This window comes from Cryptomeria japonica, chromosome 7, assembly GCF_030272615.1.
Source record: "Cryptomeria japonica chromosome 7, Sugi_1.0, whole genome shotgun sequence".
Lineage (NCBI taxonomy): Eukaryota > Viridiplantae > Streptophyta > Pinopsida > Cupressales > Cupressaceae > Cryptomeria > Cryptomeria japonica.
In genome coordinates, this window is record NC_081411.1 from 58779229 (window position 1) to 58795419 (window position 16191).

The 16191-nt window shown below is 33.2% G+C and overlaps 1 protein-coding gene across 1 annotated transcript; it reads left to right on the top strand.

Moving 5' to 3' along the window:
• Positions 1–376: 376 nt before the first annotated feature.
• Positions 377–2084, top strand: LOC131044779 (protein SRG1). The gene is made up of 4 exons (XM_057978213.2): positions 377–708; positions 803–1050; positions 1169–1496; positions 1589–2084. The coding sequence occupies exons 1-4, from the start codon at positions 424–426 to the stop codon at positions 1838–1840; spliced, it is 1113 nt and encodes a 370-aa protein (XP_057834196.2). The 5' UTR covers positions 377–423; the 3' UTR covers positions 1841–2084.
• The last annotated feature ends 14107 nt before the right edge of the window (positions 2085–16191 follow it).

Consider the following 16191-nt stretch of genomic DNA (forward strand, 5'->3'; position numbering starts at 1 on the left):
ATAAAATCATGTAGTCAAAGCTAAGAAGAAAATATGACATAACATGTAGCCTTTTTAACATAACTTGCACTCCAAATCTCTACCTTAATTCCACAATGATACCTTAATTCCACAATGATTTCATTTTCTTCAAAAATGGTAACTTTAACGATTGCATTTTCTTAAAAATAAAATAAAAATGTTTGTTCAAGATGTGACAATCCAACTTGTGTGCGGCGTATTCAAACGTTTTTAGTTGAGATGTTACGATACAATCGTGGGCGTTGAATTCAAACCTACTTATTTATTATAACTAAATATAACATATGCCCAGTGTATCAATCACAGGAGTGTCCTCTCCTCCTCTATTTATACTTGGCCTTCATTAACTACAAGATAATTCTGATCGGTTTCCTTTGGTAAGAGGCAAATTAGCATACATAAATGGCTTCTTCTGCAAACCATGCTGCTGAATCTTTCGCTAATCCAAACTGGGACAGTTTTGTTCATGTGGAGAGTGTGCAGGAGATTGCACGAAGGAAACCGCATTTCATTCCCCAGAGATACATCAGATCAGATGATGAGAGGCCATCTTCAACACCACTTCCTTCTCTCTTGACAGTTCCTGTAATCGACATGGAAAAGCTACTCTTGCCCTCTGACAACCATGAAAGACAGAAGGAGATGGGCATTCTTTCTAAGGCCTGCATAGAGTGGGGCTTCTTTCAGGTATCATAACATTCTTTGAGAATATAAAGTTAGATCCCACATAGATTTCTGGTATTTGGGTTTGCAGTTGTGCTGATGGTTCAGCGATTCTCAGGTTGTGAACCATGGAATTCCACATTCTTTGATAGATCGCATAAGAGGAGTGGCTAATGAATTCTTTAGTCTTTCGTTAGACGAGAAGCAAAAGTATGCTCCGCAAGCAGGAGAAGCTCAAGGCTATGGCAATATGTTTGTGGTTGATGAAGATCAGAAGTTGGACTGGGGCGACTTGATGGCTTTGATACTCATGCCTAAGAAACTTGTCAACTTAGCTCTGTGGCCAACCACACCATCGGATTACAGGTACTTTATACTTTTATAGAGCCATTTAAGTTTTAAAAAATCTTTTCTCTTTAGATTTACATTCTATTGTTAATATTTAATATCAATTACCAAATGAATTTTTAATATGGGATTGTAGGAATACATTGGAGAGGTACACTACTCATGTGGAAAGGGTGGCAATGATTATCTTGAGTCTATTTGCTGAAAATTTGCAATTAAAGAGTGATTATTTCAAAAACAAATTTGGAGAGGAGCCAATGATGACTATGAGAATGAATTTGTATCCACCTTGTCCTAGGCCTGACTTAGTGTTGGGGTTAAGCCCTCATTCCGATGGAGGTGCCATAACTCTTTTGCTTCAAGATGATCAAATAGAAGGCCTTCATGTCCGCAAGAATAATGAATGGGTTCCTATTCAACCTATTCCTTATGCACTTGTCGTAAACATTGGTGACCTAGTAGAGGTAAATGTTGTGTAGGTTTGGCCATTGATTAAGTTGTCTCCAATATAGCTAATTTATAAAATCTAATATGTCTCATTTCATTTGCATTATAGGTGATGACAAATGGAAAATACAAGAGTATAGAACATCGAGCAGTAACAAATAAGGAGAAGACAAGATTATCTATTGCTATGTTTTACCAACCAGGCTTAGATGAAGAAGTGACCCCTGCAAGTAGTCTTGTGGATGAAGAACACCCCACCCTATACAAGAAATTCAAACATCATGAATACATTCAATATTACATGAATAAACAACTCAATGGAAAAAAGTCACTAGCTGACTTTGCCAAAATACATGAATAGTAGTTAAATTTACTATACATGTAGTATGCATCATATAAGTAATAAGTCAATTTGTATGTTATGGTACCTGGACTAGATGGCCATTCCATTGATATACAAAATTTGTAAGAAAAAATGAGTCTTGATATGGTTATTTATAGTTTTTAAGACATAATGTTGGAGATATAATACAAAATGAAAGACTATATATGACAATCAATGTTATCATGAATTTGAGAAAAAAATAATGCTAGTGGAGTGCATACAATTTCTTTCTTTCTCTCATTTTAGATCTACAAATAATATGTTTCATAGTCCCCAGTTTACTAGATATTTTTAGCTACATTATAATAAAATAACGATCTTTCTAAAATATATTGGTTCTTTAGTGTTGTTGATTTAATATTATGTTATGGTGTCATGTTTATTGTTGATTAATGGGAATTTTTGTATTTTATTTATGTAATTTTTCTTCTCTAATTTATTAATGGAGAATGATTGTCACAAGTTGATTTGCATGATCAAGAGTGAAGAGATTGACACTTGTGAAATTAATGATCATTTGGCTTGCATTATCATTTCAAATTTATGAATACCTTTGATGCATTATATATTTGTGAATTCTTGTTGCTTGGTGTAATATTTTTTTGCTCCATGGTTATCTATGATTGCCATTTTTATTTAATTAAGATAGTAGTTGAGTTTATCTAACCTCTTGTATTATCTTGTGTTGGTTGTTCATCATTTTTAGTTCTTCTTACTTCTTAGATTTAAGTATGACATTGAGGATACCACACCTTTTTATTAATGATTGTGATAGAGGAATGTGGTAATAATATTGATTTCATCTTTTTTATTGACAATTTAAACTTTTTTATTATTAACTATGTTGTAAAAATAATGAATGGGTTCTTATTCAACCTATTCCTTATGTGCTTGTCGTAAACATTGGTGACCTACTAGAGGTAAATGTTTTGCAAGTTTGGTTATTGATTAATTTATCTCTAATATAGAAAAATCTAATATATGATATTTCATTTTCTTTATAAGTAACGACAAATGGGAGATATAAGAGTATAGAACATCGAACAATGACAAACACAATGCCTTGCGAATCAAGAACACCCCATGCTATATAAGAAATTGAAACATCAAGAATACATTCAATATTACATGAATGCACAACTCAGTAGAAAAATGTCACTACTTGAATTTGCCAAAATACATGAATACTATTTAAATTCACTAGTAAGTATTGTAATCATCATATGAGTAATGAGTTAATTTGTATGTTATGGTACCTAAACTAGATGGCCATTCTATTGGTATACAAAATTAGCAAGGAAAATGAGTGTTCAAATATTTATTTATAGTTTTTAAGACATATAATGTCGGAGATATGATAAAAAATGAATAACTAGATATGACAATTAATGTTATCATGAATTTGAGGAGAAAATAAATGCTAGTTGAGTGCATACAAGCTCTTTTCTTTTCTCTCTCATTTTATTTATTTATAAATAATATGGTTTGTGACCCACAATGATTGACATACTGTAACATTTTAGTATTTTTAACTACATTATAATAAAATAATGATCTTGCTAAAACATAGTGTTGCTTTAATGTTGCCAATTTGATATTGTGTGATGGTGTAATGTTTAGTATTGATTTATATGGTATTTTGCATGTAATTTATGTAGTTTTCCTCGCTAATATTGATGGAGAATTTTAAGTGGAAAGACTGCCACAAGTTGATTTGGAAGATCGAGAGAGAAGAGATTGTAATTTGAAAAGCCAATGACCATTTAGCTTGTATTATCATTTCAAATTTATAATTACAACAATGCATTGTATATTTCCTAATTATCAATTCTTGATGTTGTTATTCTTTTATGCTTCATGGTTATCTATGATTTTAATTTTAATTTAATTAATACCCTATTTATGTTCATCTAACCCTTTGGATTATCTTGTGTTGGTTGTTCATGTTTTGTCCCTAATGCTTCTTGAAATTATGCATGACATTGAGGAGACGACAAATTTTTTAATGATTGTGATAGAGAAATATGGTATTAATATCTATTACATCAATGAAATTATTAATTTAAAGTATTTTATTATTAAGTATGTTGTAAAAGTAAATAATTTTTTTTAAAAAAGAGGGGTAAATCCTTTGACCTAGAGCAATGAACTGGTGAGGTCACAAATGGGGGACTTGAGCATCCTCATTTAAACATTCAATAATAGTACCCCAATGGGATTTGAACCTCGATGGAAAGAACAACACCACAACTTAACCATCACAATATGCCAATACTGACAAAAGTAAACAATGATTTTATTAAAATGTGATTTTTGTAATTTATTTTACGGGAGACCATAATGACTAAAAATTGTGACACATAATAATTGTCATGCCATGTTGATTGACATCTGTAAATAAAACAAAATTTTAAGATATTTTTCAAAGTAAAGTTATGAATAATCCACACATGCATCATTTTAATGAGGTCAAGTAAATGATCAACTATTTTACACAAGTCCGTGTCTTATACAAAAATTTAAGAATCAAATTCTAATATTGTGTAAATAGTAACCATACATGCCAATAATATCTTTGAGATGATTTGAACAAAAGTAATAAGCATGTCAATGCCTAGTTATGTTTGGCATTTATGGAAACGTATTGTATAAGATGGCTTTTAATTGCATTTTAAGTGAGGGCACTAATAGAAACTGCATTATTATTTTTTAAAAATAAAAAATATTCATTTTATTTTGATGGGGTGTTTAAGCTGGGTTTAGTTATGTTTTCTTAAATGTATCTATATTACTTAAAATTAATTTAATTAAACTAAATATTGTGTTATAGTTTGACAAATATTTATCTTGATTAATAATGAGATAAAATTTAAAATATAATTTATAGTTCTAACGATCATCATTATTATTTTGTAGATATATGTGGCTTAAGGACTATATCCATATATTAACACCATAAAAATTATGTAGTTAAAGATACTTTCATGGAGGGTCGTGAAACTAAAGATTCAATGGGATGCTCATGAAAGCTATTGGCACTTCTATTTTCTCATCGTTGTATTAGTTCATGATGGATGAAAAAGTTGCATCAAAAGCATAATTGTAGATATTAAACTCTTTTGTAGAATTAAATTAAGACAATGTGGAACATCAATTATGACATATTTGATTTGATTAAAGTCTATCTTCCCTTCCTTTATCTATTGAAAAGTAGCATTAACTTTCATCATATTGATGATTGACTTCGTGATCTTTTAGAAATCAAGAAAAAATATTCTTAAACATTTGATTTGGCCAAAGAATGACCTAACACCTAGTTTACTATAAGGTGACGACAATTCTTTGATAGCCTTGACTCGTTCTAAGTCGATATATATTTCGTTTAGATATAGTATGTTCTAATAGCTTGCCTTCTGTTACTCCAAAGAAAAATTTATTTGAATTTAGTGAAATTCCTTGCTATATGCAATGTTACAAAATACACTCTAGGTGGTAGGCGTGTTCTTCTTGCTTTCTTTCGAAGAAATTCAAGTCATTTAGATACATGACAATGATTTTGTTTAAAAAAACTCCAAAAGGAAGATCCATTGCCCTTTGAAAAGTGGCACCCACACTTATCAACTTAATGGTATTCTAATGTAAGAAAACATGCCCCATGGAATGGTAAAGGTTTTCTTGTGCTGATCTTCTAGTACAACACTGATTTGATTATAGCCTGAACATAGACACCATTTCAGAACCTGAAACCATTTGCAGAATGTGATCCATAACCACAAATCTTGATTTCACGATTCTTGTTTCTAATAAAAACTATATTCGCAAGCCATGTAGAATGATGAATAAGATAGATAATTCTAGGTTTAATCATTTTATCCACTTCTACAATAATTGCGTCTAGTATCTTTGCATTAAACTCGCCTCTACTTTTTGCTGACTAGAGTGAACTCAGGGTTAAGAGAAATATGATGTTTGAAGTCACGATTCATAAAATATTTAAGATCATCATAGTAGCAAGAGAAGACGTCTTTGTAACTTTTAAGTAGATCCGTCAAGTTTTGTTTCTCTTTCAGAAACAAACTTTTTCCAATCAAAACAGTTTTGGGATTATCTTTTGATCCAACACTAACCCCTTTTAGATTCTGAAGAATTATATGGCCGTGGATCAACTTTGTTTTTCACATATCTCATTTTTATCAAATAGTTTCTCTAAAGAAACCAAACCACTAGGAATGGTATTCACTTTCAATTACAAAATTACAGTTTCTACTTCTATTTTCTCACCATCTTGTCGTTGATTTACAGATTGAGATCATTCAAAGAACACCTTAGAGAAAGATCCATTTCCCTCCAACAAGGATATAACATGCGTATCATCGTCAAAGACTTTCCAATGGTGCTTGTTATCAAGGATGATTGCTTGTAAATAAATTTGACAAGATATACATCTTTAATGAACGTAGGATGTGGAATATGAAGCAAGATTGAAAAAACAATGCAATCTACTTTAGAGTTTTGCTCCCTTAGGCCTAGTTGTATTAGAAAACATCAAAGTGTTCTATATCATCCTAAATTTTATTTCGATAATTCTGGAGTCTCTTATTTTCTTGATTCACTATCAATTCATAGTCGCTAGTAACTCAAAGCTTCTTAATTATGTCGAGAGGCATCTACAATGACATACAAATATCCGTAAACAAAAAAATGGTTTTGAATAAATTTGACGTTTAGATGACAAATAAATGCATGCATGTTTCAGTTTCTCTATAAGTATTATTTAATTACTTTGAATAAAATAGAATCATTGCCACTTGTCTTTAAGTATATGAAACTGTTACATCTTTAATGAGAGTGAAAGAGTGCAACATTATTCAGCTCCATGTCCTTCTTGACAACTAATAAACATGCAAGACAAATTATGTGATATCTCTCGGCATTATTTTACATATATATTTTTTAGAATATAAGTATACTATTTATTTTATCTTTCGCATATTGCAAACCAATAAGGAGGGGTTCATATTTGGTATTATTGTTGGTAGTTTCAAAAGCTAACTTGTAGGCTTTAGTGTAGGGGATATGAGAACTAGCTTGGCACCAAAACCTAAAGATGAAGACCTTTCACAAAACTACATTGCAAAGCTCTAAAAATATATTAGGAGCAAGTAATTCAAGCATATCCTTTTCTTTTGATATGAGCATATAGGTATTAGGATGAGTTTCTACATATCAAATTTTGAATCTTGGATCATTTGATTTCAACATATTATATTTGACCTAAGGATTAAGGTAAACTTTCTTGTCACCTAGGGTATCAATGCGTGTGACCAATCCAATTGAATTTTACTTTCCAAATGCTTACAAAAACTTCTACTCAACAACATGTGATAACTAGCCAAAATATTGTTCACTAAGATATTAAGCTTCATTTTCTTTGATGGATATGTGGCTAAGGAAACTTAAGGATCCTTAAGCTATCCAACAGGAAATAATTTCTTTGACTCCATAGAGAATTTTTTTTGAGAAGGTTCGTTCAAAGAAAGTTCAAGGGTATGAGTGACTTTGGAAGGCATGACATTATCTAAAGCTCCAAGATCAATTATGTAGTTACTTAACTTGCAATCAACTATATACAAAGATACTTAAAAAGGATTGGGCTTATTGGTAAAAGAAGTCACAACAAAGAAGATTTCATTTGGGAAGACTATTTTGGGTCATCATACTCCAAAGACTCATTTGACTCTTGCTGGACAATTGAAACGCATATTTTAGAATCCCCTTAATATGAATCCCATGGTACAAAAATGGCAAATTATTGTGTAGTGATAATTGACAAAGTATTTGACTACCTAGATAACTACCTTCTTACAAGAGTCTAAGAAAATGAAACAAACTTTATTCTGATTATGATGGGAATTATAACCAGAATCTAAGTCCTTTTTCTAACCTATTTAGATAAAGGTGACAAAAATCACATTACATAAAATCCAACTTAAGACATACGAAAGTAGTTGGATGCTTTGATTATTGAGGCATTCCTTCTCCTTTACTGTCGTCCATTCCAACTTTCCCTAAAGAAGTCCCTTGCACCATTATCTAATCCCGATGAAGAGTAGATCTTGTCTTATATGTCTTGAATAACTTGACAGCTAGGGCAATGAATTCATTCTTGGCAATAATGACATCGGTCATTCGTAGCCTCCACATAGCTTGACTCTTTTGAATGCCATCCAACACATGACGAATATCGAGAAGATGGCTGCCACATGTATCTAGAACCACAAAGATGCCACTCAAGTTCTTCATTGTCCCACTAATGAAGGTTTGCTTGCCAAACATTTCCCTATTAATCATGTTTTTGAAACTCTTTTGGATAGTGTAAATTTCATCTTTCAATGATGCATTTGGATTGACTAAAAGAATTTTTGGCCTTGATTTGTTCACAAGCGACCCTGAGCTTTTCCTCATCTAATTGACAATATACTCACCATGCCTAGAAGGAAGGATCCTACCATTGACAATATTAATTTCATGAAAATGGAGTATATCAGATAGTTTCAAGAATGTGGATGGTTTTCTGCATAATCTGTGATGGTTATATTACATGTGATTACATTTCTCTAAGAATTTCTATTACACTGTCTATATGTCTTGTGCAAAAAGTTAAAGAAACGATCTTTTATAATCCACAATATCAACAATCTATTTATAAATTTACAAATGACTTACAACAATATAAAGCTACCTCATACTCCTTCCCAAAAACACCTAACTATGTTACAAATAAAGCTTTTGTTATGTGTTTAGCATGCGATGATTGCATTCCATTGGGTGACCTCCCTTTGAAGAATATTGTCAAATCAATTCTTATGCTTTGTATATGCTTTAATGTTTTGCACACATGGCAAGCAAAACACTTGTAATTACAACATTTGCTGAAAATCTGCATTCCATTAGGCTTCGATGAATGTCCATTCGGGCTTTATTGCATTCCATGAGCTGATATATGACCTACTGGGATCAAGAAAATGATATTGGCTTTATACGCGCCAATTGCATTTGCTTCAAAGTTTCTAAGGCTTTTTGTTCCAAATCTATTTCATGCGCATTTGCAATCACGGCATTTCGTGATATCACGTCTCTTTGCTTCCACGTTTTTGTACACAACCATTTTTGTTTTGGCGATAAAATAGCGGCCATTAACTTGACTTCAAAAAATGGAGAGAGTTATGAAGTAAACCTGAAAAATCAATGCCAAGAAGAGTTGTTAAGCTCCACCAAGCGATCGATATGGCATGAATTGCTGATTCATGTTTTTGTTTGGCGTATAGGAAAAAATTATGAACATCTAAATTGGCGTTGGAGCGTGTGTTGTTAACGAAAGGTTACTTGCTGACGATCTCTTCTCTTCTCTCTTTCTTTCATAGATTATACATGGGTGCCAACTTCACATTGACACCAAGAAAGAGGTTATTAATTTGCCGTAGTACTTAAAGAGGAGTCCTCAATCCCTAAATTGTTGCCGATAAGATGTTGCTTACCCTTTGAATCTTTTCCACATATCTCCGTCAGAATTACAACATAATTATTAACCCATCAAGAAACCTCGACAACTCCTTATTCCTCTCATAATTGTCATTTGAAGCTGACCTGGCGATCTTTTTAAGTGCTTAATCGGGGTTTTAATAACCATTGTAACACGAGAGCTTATGCCGATCAATACTAACTTGTCTTTGTTTGACACTTGGAGAGGATTTTCCAACAAGGTAAAAATATTGATAGCATTTGATTTGCCTTTGGATGAGCTTTTAGTAGACATTTCACAGCTTGCAATTCCTAAACACTTGTCATTCGAGCCTGCAAATGTCATAGAAGAAAAAATCAGTGTAACTTTTCCTTGAATCAACGTTTCACAATTTTGAAGTGTACATGCCTCTATAATTTAGGATTGAGATCCCCTTTTGCAATTGCATTCATGTGAAAGTTACTAAATCTTTTAAAAATTTCCATTTTGTGCAACCTTGCAACATTACATTCCATGATATAAAATCCCTTTCAGGAATATTATTAAACTTCTCACATGCCTTGGGTATGCTATGCCATGCAAAGAGAAACAATCTATGCATGCTTACACATTTTGCAGCCAAAACCCTAAGAACTTCAATTCCTTTCACAAACAATTAGGGAGATTTGGTTCTTTTGAAAACGCAAAAGCAAGATTAGGATTTGGAAAACTTTTCTCATTTGGAAAGGTTTATTTTTAAGGTTATTACCATGATATAAAATGCTATATTTGAGATAAAAAATTTCCTTCCAAAAAGGTTAAAATTTGACTAAGATGTCCAAATGAAGATCCATTTCTAACCTTGAAGGTTGCAGTAGAAAAATAGGGATAAATTTGGATTAATTTAATCTTTTACCATGAACATTATCTAGGATGATAAGAATACCATTACAAGAAAAACTTAGAAAAATAATTACATTTTGAGTTAATAAAATTCTTAATTTAATAGTTTTTGAGATTTGGTTTATGAAAAATGAAACTGCAAAATCTCCAACTCAAGAAGTGGGTTAATGCAAAAACCAACTATTTTGTTTGGAATAACATTAGGAACATTCTCTCAAATTAGACTAATTTGAAATTAAATCATAGTTTTCAAGTTTTTATTTTTTTCACATTTCACACTTATATATATGGTCAATTTGGAACATAATTTCCAAATTGAAATAATGCATAGGATGATTTGCAAATATGGCACTTGAGATTGAACTCAACACCATCAAATTGCATTGTCCAATTAGACTTGGGTGTTCATGATGAATTAATGCCTTGTGAAGATGAAACACATGTCCACCAACTTACCACAAGACAAAAAAATTAAGGCCTTTGATTGAAACAACATGGTAACCAATTCTGAAAAATTCTTATGAAATGCATGCATTTGACTATCTAGGTAGTGGATTTAATACAAAATATTTAATTTTGGCTAATAGAAAATAGGGGCAACAAGACCACATTAGTATATGATGTATGGTGGGAAGAACACTGGTTGATTTGAATGATAGTGCTATAGGTTCTAGTAGAATTCATGAGTTGCAGTGTTGGTGATGGTGAGGGTTGTAGAGAGATATGAGTTTGTAGGAGGATGGAAAGGTATGATGATGTAGTAAAAGGAAAGATGGGAGGAGGAGGAAGAGGAAGAGAAACTTCCGTGAAGAGGAGGATATGGAGGTAGATGCTTGAGGATTTGGTGAAGGGGGGATGAAGAGTTGGAGGTATCGAGAGATGGGGGATGATAAGAGGACGAGGATATGAATGTTTAGCTAGGGACTGTCATGTCCAAATGATTAGAGTGTTAGCCCAAGTCAGATGAGGCATGTATAGTGCTCATAAATTGGACTATGGAGGGGGATAGATTTTTAGAAAGAGATGCCTAAGGTCTAAAAGTTATTAATGGCGATTATATTAGAGTGAGATACTCTATAGGTTAAAGTGGATGTGGGTGGAAGGGACAAAGGACATTTAGCCATGATTTTGTGTCTTCCTTAATTATTTCTTTATCCAAGATCCCCCAACTTTTGAAACTTTGGAATGGACATTTATTCCAAGTGCTCTTTTAGAAGGACTTTATTGGCTATGAGACTTAGGTGAAAGGGGTTTCCTTACATAGAAGGAATCATGTAGTTGTAACTCTCCACATATTGTGTTAGTGATTTGATCTTTGATCTTGAGAGTGGTATGTGAGGCAGATGGGAATTTGAGTGAAGATGGATCTAGAAAGGATTAGGTGTCTGCGTAATTTATTGGGTAATGATGTGAATGTTTGTAGCTTTACTCTAAGGATTCATAGTATTGGAAGGGTTATTAGTTATAAATAATGGCTATAATAGTAGCATTTATAGGAATTTAAAGCTTTGGTGGTACATGGAAGATGTAACTTGATGAACATATCATTAATATACTGAGAGGGGGGTGAATCAATATAATAATATTCTTTTTCCTTTTGAAAATTAATTAATTATTCTAAGATTTAATCAAATTTAAAACATATAAATCAAATAATGAGAAACACAATAACAAAGCAATTTACGTGGAAACCCTTGCAAGAGAAAACCACTGAAAAAGTATTGCTTTTATTAAACTTCTTATTATAAATCCTAGAGGCACCAACCATTCATTCAATTTGTGAGCAGAAATCCACTACAGGAATTAACCCATTATTCAATTTGTGAGCAGCAACTCACTAGAGGTACCAACCCGTCATTCAATATAGATTTCTCTTTAAAGAATTTTTCTATAACTCTATTTTTCCAATCTAATATAGTTCTCTTTTCTAATCTACTATAATCTCTTCTCCAATCTGTTATAGTTATAATCATAAATATTTCACAAAATTGATTTCAAATCTTGGCAAAAATCTAATTACAAATCTAACACAAACCTTCTCACATTCTCCTTCTATAATTTATAAATAATATTCTTAAAAATTTCTCTTCATTTGCTAGTGTATCAAATGCATTTATTTTTCTCCCATTCCTCAACATAAGACTTCTTCACAACTTCTCAAAATGATTTTATCTTTTCCAAGAGGGTTGATTCCCTAGGGACTTTTATTTTCATTAATAAACATATCTCTTCAATAATAAAAGATCATAAATTTTTTCTAATCACACCATTTTAGACATGTTTATTGTTGCAGTTGGAATGTATTAATTTTTAATATAAGGTTGCACCCTTTAATATTTTAATCATGTCTTTCTAGTCAAATACAATTGGTAGTAATATTTTATTGTTAGTGGAAACTTGGATCCTAGTGGTTCCCCACCTGGGAGAGAGAAAGGAAACCACTAGGATGATTTTCACTTGATGCAAAAATGCACTTTACATTCAAAAGAGGGGTTGAATCCACTAGATCCAAATCCAAGGGAAATTATAAGGATTTGAATGCTAAGTGGATTGCAAGTGTTGGAATGTAATTTTCCCTCTTTTGTAGACAAATATGTTCACTTGTTGACTATGTAGAAAAGGAAGACAAAATGGATGAAATAAGGAGCTACCAATTTGGGATCGCAATGTAAATTTAGATCTGAGATATTTAGACTGATACAGATCTACCCTACAAAATTGGAGAAAATTCGTCAGGACCATGCGTAAGTTATGCACGGTCCTTCGAAAAATCCACGAGTCAAAAAGGGTTTTTTTGTCTATGCAAATGAAGCCTAAATCTGCAATTACAGTTGCGCACCTGCAACTCGCACATAGAAAAGAAGGGAAGAAGGGTTGTGGATAGGGGTTTGCCTTAGTGAAACCCTAGTTGAGGAATCAACCTTGAAGGAAAGTAATTTCATATACTTAAATGTGAATAATGGAAATGCATGCCTTGTACATCTGCAATTTGTTGATGATGGTTTCTTTGCTTCTTGAATGTAATCACAATTGTTGCATGAAATGACATGCAACGTGACAAAACCCTAACACACATACATGCTTGCAAATGAATATTGTAATGTTGGTCCAATAGATGAGTGAAGAAGACACGTGAAGAAGAAAAAGACTTGAGTTCAATGCTTGAACACTTGAATGCTTGATGACGGTAATGGAGACCTTCTACTTGTTTACACAATTTTCACTTATGCAAATGAGAGGAATAGATCCCCTTTTATACTTGCCTAGGAGGGTTAATTTTCATATCACCAAAGGCCAACATAGGGGAAATTAAATCCTCAATAGAAAATTAGGTTCAAGGTTCGGATGGACCCATTTTAGGGCCACCCAAAGAGGGAGGACAAGGGTGCCACACCCCTATCCTAATTAGACAGGGCCGCTATGCCCTTGGCTTGTCCTATTTTGGGGCTTGGATAGGGTCACAAGATGACACAAGGGGTGAAACAGGAGGATATTTTGAAGAATGATGTAGAATGGGGTCCCAATTGAGTAGGGAGATGCAGTCACCAAGGTGAGGACCTAAAACATGATCAAAATTGCAAGTGTCTCAATTTTATGATGCTATATTTAGGTCCTACTTTAGCAGGATTATGGCTTACGCCAATACTGCCGGTAAAGTAGAAGAAAGAGAGAGATAAAGATGAGGGATGTAGAGAAACACCACAAGGAGTATAATACATCACTAATTTCGAGAAACAAAGCCCCCAATCTTAGGATCTTAATTCACTTTAAAATATGCAAGAGGACACAAAACAAAAAGAACAAGACAAAGAACAAAAGACATACGGCAAAGATAGAACACAAGACCACAAATCAAGTAGCCAAAGAGACCTCGATACTCAAATGTCTCAAATAGCTAATTGAAATACAAAAACAAATGCATTCACATAAACACCAATAATTACATAAAAGAGAAAAGTCGACATCATCCATGAACCATTAATAGTAAAACTATGAGTTCATGAGAAGAAGAAGAGAGAGAACATGAATACACACTTTGGTGATCCATGAGAAGAAAGGCGAACAAAAAGAACCATGGACATCTTGCCCCTAGAATTTGTCTAGTTGATCCAATAAGGGAGGAGAGTGAGAACACCATTAGTTCCACTCAACTTTGTGCGCGTGTGTGCGAGTGACGTTTGAAGCACCTCATAGGAGTCTATGCTCGAGTGTGCTATAACCTATATAAGATTTATAGTACAAATATCAAGAAAGGTGTGACATCTCGCTCTAAGAGACTATGCTCTAGTTCCAAGAATAATCACCCTACATAAGAGAAAAGTGGTGACATATCACTCTAAGAGGCTACCCTCTATTTCTGAGAATATCCCACTGTATAAGAGAAAAAGTGGCCACATCTCGCTCTAAGAGGCTATCCTCTGGTTCTGAGAATGACCCACTGTATAAGAGAAAAGTGGTGACATCTCTCTCTAAGAGGCTTCCCTTTGGTTCCAACAATGACCCACTATATAAGAAAAATGTGGCGAAATCTCGCTCTAAGAGGCTCCCCTTTGGTTCTAAGAATATCCCACTAGATAAGAGAAAAGTGGTGACATCTCGCTCTAAGAGGTTTCCCTTTGGTTTCAAGAATGACCAACTGTATAAGATAAAACATGGTGACATCTCTCTAAGAGGCTGCCCTCTGGTTCCGAGAATGACCCACTATATAAGAGAAAAGTGGTGACATCTTGCTCTAAGAAGCTACCCTCTGGTTCCAAGAATGACCCATTGTATAAGAGATACAATGCATGAGAGAAATATAATACAAAAGGAGCACTGTGGGTTCCCCGCCTTAAGATGTCAACATAGTTTAATGTTGATATCTTAAGTAAAGTAGAACAAAGATACCTACCTTCGACACCAAGAAGATATCCATCATGCAAAAATGTCATAAATCCAAGCAATAAAGGGAATACTCTTAAAACAAGGATAAGATAATTGAAAAGAGATATCTTGCTATAAGTGTAAAGGAGTTCCTTGGAGGAGAAGAGATCTTTTCTCAAAAGACATCTACCTCCAAGAGGAATTGTCTTAGACAAATATAACATCTTCTAGAACAAAACATAGAAGAGAACATGAATTCAATCCTTCCTCCCATTTCTAGGTGAAAGGGATTATTGATGAATGATGAGTCACTTTTATCCCAATGGGGATGGGTGAATTGATTATAGATGTACATTATCAAGTGCGAAAGAGGTTGTAGTCAAGGACTTACACCTCTTGTATAAGAGATAACCCTTGAGAAAACAACAACAATTTCACACAATGAATGAAATCAACTAGTAAAACTCACACCATCTGCAAAATAGGAAAGAGTGGATACTTAGAGAAAGAGAGAGAGATCATCTCCCCCCATGTGTAGGGACAACGAGAAGAGCTTACACAATATTCTAGAGAGAGATTAAACATAAGCAAATGCACAATGTACTTACATGAACACATGCAATAAAAACATTAGTATATGTAAAATATACATCTCAAGAAATGGTAATCTTATAAGAGAAGAGAGAAAAAGCATCACATATCCCACAAGAGGGATTAGTCATAAGAACAGACCATTGTAAGAAATGATAATCACATATGAAAAATGTAGCCCCTAAAAAAATAATGATAAATGAGATATAAAGAAAGAGAAAGGAGAGAAATATTTACCCCCCAAGTGATAATAACAAGGAGAAGCTTTACACATCTTCTAATGGTGATTATTTTCAAGTGATATGCCTTCATAATAGAACAAATCCTCTCAAGAAAGGGACATGTACTTCACGAGAGATCATTACATGCTAGGGGGCATATCATACTTGTGAATAACTGAAACCAAAGAAGAGGTAAGTTCTCCAAGAGAATGAATGCAAGAGAAGAAGTGGATTACTCATTAAAGATG

What these genes read in the sequence shown, in the direction of transcription:
- LOC131044779 (XM_057978213.2), top strand. Translation starts at nt 424, where the DNA reads ATGGCTTCTTCTGCAAACCATGCTGCTGAATCTTTCGCTAATCCAAAC. An exon ending in ACCACACCATCGGATTACAG is followed by an intron (nt 1,051 to 1,168) that starts GTACTTTATACT and finishes ATGGGATTGTAG; the next exon opens with GAATACATTGGAGAGGTACA. An exon ending in ACATTGGTGACCTAGTAGAG is followed by an intron (nt 1,497 to 1,588) that starts GTAAATGTTGTG and finishes TTTGCATTATAG; the next exon opens with GTGATGACAAATGGAAAATA.